The 8,274-nt window shown below is 41.3% G+C and overlaps 1 protein-coding gene across 1 annotated transcript; it reads right to left on the reverse strand.

Annotated features, from left to right (window-relative positions):
* Window positions 1-860: 860 nt before the first annotated feature.
* Window positions 861-1,866, reverse strand: LOC148843147 (ethylene-responsive transcription factor ERF084-like). The gene has a single exon (XM_088956538.1). It carries the CDS (start codon window positions 1,793-1,795, stop codon window positions 968-970), a length of 828 nt encoding a protein of 275 aa, XP_088812664.1. The 5' UTR covers window positions 1,796-1,866; the 3' UTR covers window positions 861-967.
* Between the last annotated feature and the right edge of the window lie 6,408 nt (window positions 1,867-8,274).

Genomic DNA, 8,274 nt, shown 5'->3' on the forward strand with positions numbered 1-8,274 from the left:
CATTGGTGAATGGTGATCTTCGTACACTTTTTTCTGGCCCTCCTGGGTTTGGGTTTGAATGGAAGCTCTATAACCGCTGGATCCAATCATCCAAAATCCAAATCCTCTCTCTCCCTCAGCACAAGAGAGACTGCTGAGCTGAAGAGGGGGCGGGGAAGCTGGCGTGTTATCAGGTATGAATCAAGTCGCCCGTCTTATCGTAATCGATGGCGATACCATTATCATCCATCAATCTCTCTCTCTCCTCCTTCACTCGCACAGTGACAGTTTCTCTCTCCTGTGTGTGCAGTGCAGTTGAGAGACTGTAGCACACACACTGCATCTCCTTCACCCGGCTTTCATGGGGGATTATCCTCCCCGTCTCTCATCAGTCTCCAGACAAAACCAACATCCCCTGTTATCATTATTCATTTATTTATTCGTACTTTCATTTTAATTATCCATGCACTTCAAGAAGTTGCAGAATGAGAGAGAGATGCATCCAGGCAACCCAAATCCTAATGAAACCATTGGCCAAGATATATGGCAATGGCGAAGCACCATTACGTAGAGTTGGCACTACTGCTATGAAGAAGAAAACAAGTTCGTGATGGAGTGAAAAACAACAAATCAAGGCGTAGAAATGCAGAAAATGAGAAAACCTATTTCTGAAATACAACTTAAAACCCCAAGACAGTGAACCTTTTCTTAAACGAGTATGTACTGCACATGAAAGATGGACTTTCAACTCTGAGACCATTTTCTATTTTCTCTCCAATCATCTCATGGGTGCAATTCCTACAAAAAATAGAACATCCATGCAAAGCAAAAAGAGTGGTTGCAGGTTTTTTCCTTTTTCAAACATACTACATGCAACCCATTAGAGAGAGAGAGAGAGAGAGAGAGAGTGAGAGAGAGTGAGAGGGATCAGAAGGCTAAGAGCCTAAGACTACCAAAAAAGGGAGAAAATGAGGGGGAGGGAGGAAGGTCATCTAGGGAAACCCAGAGCAGAAGCTGCAGTGACAGTGCTGTTTGAGAACTTCAGACCAAGCTTCAAATCAAGCTCTACCTTGGTGGGTTTCCGCTCTTCAGCTGCAGAACTGAAGAGATGAGCCACAGATGTAACGACGCAACACGTCCTTCCGCTTTGTGGCTTTGGCTTCTTCTTCTCCAACGACGATGACGACGAGAACGACGACGACGCAGAAGTTTCAGGCAAGGGCGAGGGAATTTCGAAATTAGTCCGCGCTTTGGACCCTCTCAGTCGCCTGGCGGCCGCATCGTAAGCCCGCGCCGCCTCCTCCGCCGTATCGAACGTGCCGAGCCAGTGCCTACACCGCCCTATACGGTCCCGAATCTCCGCCGACCACCTCCCCCACGGCCTCTTCCGGACCCCCCTAAAACTCCTCTGCACCGAAACACTACCACGTTTCTCCGCCACTGCATTCGACGCTTCGGTGCCGATACGCTGCGGAGCCGAAACCGACACCAACCCCGACCTTCCATTACTACCGTCACCACCAATTCTGTTCCCGAACAGAACCCGTGGCCCAACAACAGCTGCAATTCCTTCAAGAACAGGAAATTCATTATCGTTCTCCATCCCCAACGAAACCTCCCCCGAAACGGCCTCATTCTTTACTGGGTCATCAAGTTTTGCGACGGAGAGGGAAGAGAAAGAAAGCTGGGTCCCGAAAACAGCAGATCCATAATAGAACGACGGGCATTCCTTCACAAACCGAAACGTTTCGGACGCTTCGAACAGTTCTTGACCAATAAAGAAGGGTAACGTTGCGTACTTCTCACTGTTGCCCATCTTCTGTTCTTTGTGCTCGAGCGAAAACGACGAACAAAGAGATTCAGGAGATGGGGTTGCGGATAACTCGGTACCGACTTTTGTCTGTCGATCAGAGTCTCCGCCCTTTAAATGAACCCTGAATTTACTACCAATCTCTATATATAAAAAACTCAAAAAAACCATTAAATTAATGAAAATTCGAAAAATTATAAAAAAAGGGGGTTAAAGAAAATCAAGGATTAAAGATATTCCTGTCATTTTCGATGCGACCGACACCGTATCGCTTTCATTTTACATGCCCCATCCGTTCCGTCCGAACCTTTTCGGGAGCAGGAGTGAGATTATACTCCTGCTCATCTCCCCAAACCACCCTTCAAGCTTCTGAATTTACAGCCCTGTAGTTGTGGGCATGGTTGTCATTAATGGAAATCAGATGGGCATTTGAATTTTGTTGATTTGACGGGGTGGATCAGCGCATGATCTCGAGGATTTGATGGCTTGCTGGCGGTCCGATTGCGTAAAACCGCTCTCGAGCTGCGGGTAGCGGTGTCGTCAAAGGACAAGATTGTTTGACCGCGACATGTTTACATATATTACTCTGAGACTGTGACTGTGCGTTTGTGCGAGTGAGGAGTGAGAGGGTAGTGTTGAGCTGATTCATGATTCATGGTCATGGGGGTAGTGTAACCAATATAGCTACTTTATCAGAATTGGTGGGCCCTGACCCACATCAGTCATTTGGCCCCACCAAGCAAAGAATGTTGAGAGGGGCCACAAGAGTTTATCAAACGGTTCATATGGGTAGAGAATTAGAGATTCAAGTGGTGGGACCAAAGGAGTAGGCTGAGGTGGGGTTGGTCACCCTGAAATGAGGGCAAGAGGGAAAGGAGGGATGTTTGGATTATTAAGGAACTTTCGGCAGGAATAAGAGAGAATGTCGGTCTAAAAAGCTTATAGAAATGAGGATTTCAAAACAAAAGCTAGGCTTATTTTGTCTGGTTGGAGGGTCTTCTTGAAAAGGCGTGAGAAGAGGGGAGAGATGGGTTCCCAAGGAGGGAGGGAGGCCGCACGCGGGGATTTTTAGTGTTTTTCACACACTTCGGACTGAGATCTCATGAATTGAGAGATGGGGAGTAGTCATTGGGGAAGGGAGTTCATTGGGGTTTGAGAAAGATGAGAGAGAGAGAGAGAAGAAGGAGGAGAGAGAATTCCCAAAAGAAGACAGAAAGAGGGTTTACTCTAGACTGGTAGTGTATCATGGGTTTGTAATGAGCTAATGATCTTGTTGCTGTAGTTTAAGCAGAAAGGAGAGAGGGATGAATCTCCTTTTTCTTTTCTTTTTTCTTGTTCTTTTTGGGTAATTGATGGTAGACCTTTTATAAAGCTTCTAACTCCAGATTCCATTGATCAGGAGGTTGTGAAAAAGAATGGGGGGATTGAATTGAAATTTCAGGGGATGATCTTTTAACCATCTGATGTATTAAACACTGTTTTGGATAGCCCTTTATAATATAGAACTAGAACTGGTGGATTTAAAGGTTGTTTGGTTGACTTTGGGATTTCTTGTACACCTGTTTTCTTCTAGATATAGAGTTCAAATATGGGCTGAAGTGAACATGCAGATGGACTATGCCCTCCATCCATTCCAGTAGGGCTTCATATTGGGGTTGGACATTGTCACCCAGTAAATTGTCTGTCTCTCATTTTTCCTTTGATGCCCAAAGAGTGTTGTCAGACCACTTATAAATGGTTCATATGGACAGGGTACATGGACGGTTGATCTTGGTTAAGCAGAATAACTTTACTGTTTTTGTGTTTCAGTAGATAAAATAATCATATACATAAAGATTTCAGTACTGAATGAGGCTAAAATTGATGAACTGAATGACTTATTACTTTATTTTTTAATGAATAATAATAAAATATTCAATAGAATAGTGATATGCGCCCAATTTTCAACCCCATAACCTCTTAAAAACTTATTCACCAAAGGAAACATCAATAACTTCTCAAAGGGTCTCTTTTTTCTTTATGAAATGCTAATCTTACTCTTGCCAAGAGAGTTATAAATGTACTGGCATCTACTTTTCAAGAGTATATACTACCATCCCTGATTTCTGAAAACTCCAACCAATTAGACCCAAAATTGGGTTGAACCAGTTGGGTTTCGGGTTGGCCCATGCCAAGTTGTTCCAACCTAATTTCTGAAAACCCAACCCGATTAGGCCCAAATTGGGTTCAATGAGTTGGGCTGTGGATTGACCCATGCCAAGTTGCACGAGAGAGAGAGAGAGAGATCCACCAATTAAATCAATTATCATGCTTCTTGCAGTGCGATGTTCTGAAACTCCACCATAATGAAAAATAAAGGGTTTTTTAGTCGTTTTCGTTTTACCAAATGCCGCTCCTCTTAAGGGTGTCAATGGACCGGTTTTTGGTTGGATCATGTCCAAATTAAAATCAATTTAGATGGATTGAATGGACTAATAAGACATTGAATTGAACCAATTCAAACTTAATGGTCCAAAGTATTTATTGGATTGGATTGGACCCGGCCATTTGTTATAGATTTATATTGGATTGGGCCAGGTTGAATCGATATCTAGTCCATTGATAAAAGATAAAAATACAAGTGAAAATGGACCACATTTGGATTGGAACCAATCTAAATCAAAACTAATTTGAATAAATTGAACGGTCCAGACATTGAATTGGACCACTCTAAAATGGTCCAAAGTATTCATTGGATTGGATTGGACTGATCTGTCTATAATGGACTCATAGTGGACCAAAGCTGGTCCAATTGACACCCCTAGCCCCTCCTAGACTTATAAACATACTTAGTAGTATTCTATATGTGTTGCCTCTGGTCTTTGATAACATGATTTGTGGGCCTGTTCAAAAGATTTAAAAGGGTTCTGTTTTGCAAATGGGTTTTGCTGACCATAGCCCAAGCCAAGCAATTTTTTTAAGAAGTATAATTTGCTTCCTTGGACAGTACAAATACAAGATTTAGAAATATCATATACAAGGGTTTGCATTCTACATATTTGCATTTGTACTCTCCTTAGAAACAAACTCACCCGTGAGTCTCAATCTCTCTTGTGACTTTTTTTTTTGGATAAATTGACCATACTCCACCTCAGAATTCTGAATTCAACTACAGACCTACAATAATTCAAAATTATAAATACCTCCACCTATAACACTCATACTCACCTGTGAATTGGCATCAATTCCAAGTTGGCACCTACCCCAACTGTACCGTGGAACTAAGATTTCTAGGGTGGGTTGAACAATACACCCCCCTCTTGTCGTTATGTTTGACTTGCTAGAAAATTAGAGAGAAACAGAAAGTTAAGGACCAAACATAGCCACAAAAAAGTTCATGAATTACAGAGTCAAAATTCAGCCAATAGGAATATTTCACCTCCAAAACAACTGAAACATATTGGATGTTTACATGTTGTGTAATTCCAAAATCCAAGCTGTAAATGTATGGCATTGTGTTGTAGCACTTGAGCCCACATCTGCCCCTCACAGAGCGTGCCCAACTTGCATATCACAGCGTGCATTGGAAGCATCTCTCATAATTGTCATTGGGAGATGTTCTCAATATACGGTTGGGATGTGCTGTGGAGCATTTGTGGGGATGCAGATGTGAATTCATAGCACATGGCGCAGATAAAGAATGGTAGCTTCAACAATATCTGGGTTGGGTTCGGTCAAGGTTGAAGCTTTGGTAATCCAAACCCATATCTTTATATTTGATATAAAAATAGGGTTCCATTATGATACCGAAAAGACATGATAATGGAAAAGCTTTTAACCAATAACCAATCAAGTAGTATTTATACCAATAGCAAATCAAGTAGTATTTATCCATCAGTTACTTATAAGGTGGCAATTGGCCAGTTGTTAAGGTCTCCAGCTAGTTGCAGTAGAGACTTGGGATTAGAGTTGTCAATGGACCTGATATTGGTCCAACCCAACATGCTTCAATATAATTCATTACAGATGGGCCAGGTCCAGTTCAATCCAATCTAATGAGAATGCTTCGGACCATTCTGGACCAGTCCAATTCAATATTTGGGCCATCCAATCTGCTCAAATTGGTTTTAATTTAGATTGGGTCAAATTCAAACTTGATCCGTTGACACCCATACTCTTTATCTTCTGTTAATGGACCAGATATTGGTTTAATCTGCCTTAGTCCAATATAAATTTGTTGATGCTCAGTTTGGTCGAGGGCAACAAAGTAAATTCACTCCCAATCTTCAAAGGAAGGTCGAAGGCTTTGAGGATTCGGAGGAGACAAGCCGAGGTCAAGACGGATTGCTCCTTCAGATACTGTAGAAGTCGAGGGCTAGTACTAAGAAGGGCATCCAAAGAGGGACGAGATGTGGTTCCCGCGGTAGTGAATCTGCAAGGGAGAAGGCGTCAAAGGCCTCAGGTGAGAACCAAAGGCGAGGACTCCAATAGTCAAGTTAGTATGTGCACCAGGTAAGTAATGAGTCTGGAGCTGAGAGGTCCATATGAGGTCTCAGGTAGCGCTAAGTCCTTAGAAGAGAGAGCACTAGAGATCACAAAGGTTTCAAATCCCTTACCTTGTGGGTTGGAGCTGCCAGGGAGTAGTTGGGCTCAAATGGTCCGGATGCAAGCCGTACGAGGGCTTGGAAAGATCCTCTACCAGAACCATGCGGTGCCCTATGGTTGGGCCTGCCTAGTCCACATAGGGTAACCTTGAGCGTCCTCATAGCGAGTTTACGCTAGCACCCTCTAGTTGACATGCGTCAGCCCCGTCTAGGCCAGCCGAATGCGCCTACATCAAAATTCGTTATAGATGGATCAGGTCCAATCATCCAATAAATACTTTGGACCATTAAGTATCTGAGCTGGTCAAATTTAATGTCTTATTGGACAGTCGAACCTGTTCAAATTGAATTTGATTTGAACAGGTCCAACCCAAATCCGGTCCATTGACACCCTACATGGGATCAAATCCCACCTGCACTAGGGTTGTTTTGGGGGATGGGCTACCCCCTTTACTTCACATTGTTTCTTAATCCTCTCAGAATTTTGTGGTTTTTTTTAATTAAAAAAAACAAACAAACAAGCAGCTATTTAAATTCACAGCCACAATCAATTAGTTCCCTCAACTCAGTTCCCAAAATCCATGGTTTTTAAAACCGAATCGATCAGGGGTCCGGTTACCGGTTCGAACAATCTGACCATTCGACCCAAACGATCGGCCCGTATAGACAAAAATATAAAAAAAATTAAAAATTTGAAAAACAGTCAAAACCATTTGAATGATTAACCGACCTATTCAGCCATTTGCTAACTAAAATCAACGGTTTTAGGGAAAAATGACCGGTTCCCAGTTTTTCCGGGCCGATCCGGTTTTGAAAACCATGCACATGGACATGTTTCAGTTATAAGTTTAAAGGCAACTTCCAGCAATCTATGAATTGTTTTTGAAATTCAAATTAATTCTGGCGTATCCACCATTTTATAGGTTAGTTTTGTAGTTTTTACCTGCAAATGTTTGAAACCCATCTAATGGTGTACTCCCTTTTCTCTATCGCCTCATAAATGACAAAAGAGATATTTTTGATGCATATGCATGCATGTAGTGTCCTGGATATATGGATAGGAATGTAGGAAGAGTTTGTGGGTAAGAGATCTAAGTTCCCTTGCAAACAAAGATTTACTACCCAATTTTCAGTTGTTTATTTTAGAAAATAAAACCGTAGAGAATGGCAATTCAGTCTGTCGACTTTACCTAAATGCTTTTCATCAAAAACCATGTCAAAATGTCTATAATTTCAATTCCCAACACAATTCTGAGGAAAGAAAGAAAGAAAAAGATGAGGAGTGACAAACATGGACTTGATAAGCAAGAATTTGTCTCCTTTGGAACTGTATTGCTTCTTCCAGGTATTCAATCTTCTCCTAAATTTTATTTGTGGATCATCAACAAAGTTGAATTCTTTAGCTTTATTACCTCCAACTAATAGGCAAAGCCCAAGATTAAGGAGGTAACATGGTTGGTTTTGTTTTTTAATACGAAAACAATTGCAAGATTAGTAAAATCAATATATTTGTGCTGATATAATAATTATTACAGTTTTTGAAAAATAAATGTACATTAACAACGAACATCTGCTAAAAATACAAAGCAAATATTTGCCGTGAATTTGCAGGTCATAAAATTTAAATCAAAGTATCATATATATCGCGTAAAAGGTTAATACTTATTTCTTATCTTATGTTTACTTACACACATACATATCATGTGCCCTAAACCAGTTAAGAAAATGCCAAATCGATACTAGTAAGGCTTTGGTTAAAGCTTTAGAGTAGGGGGGGGTAACGAGCCAAGCTCAAGCCTACTAGAGTTTGCTTCGTGAGGTTCGCGAACCAGTTTGAATATATATATATATCAGAAAAATATTATAATTCTTAATTTTTTAAATATCAAATAAGAATATTTT

The sequence above is a fragment of the Nelumbo lutea genome, chromosome 8 (assembly GCF_056320005.1).
Source record: "Nelumbo lutea isolate HS-2025 chromosome 8, American lotus-T2T, whole genome shotgun sequence".
Lineage (NCBI taxonomy): Eukaryota > Viridiplantae > Streptophyta > Magnoliopsida > Proteales > Nelumbonaceae > Nelumbo > Nelumbo lutea.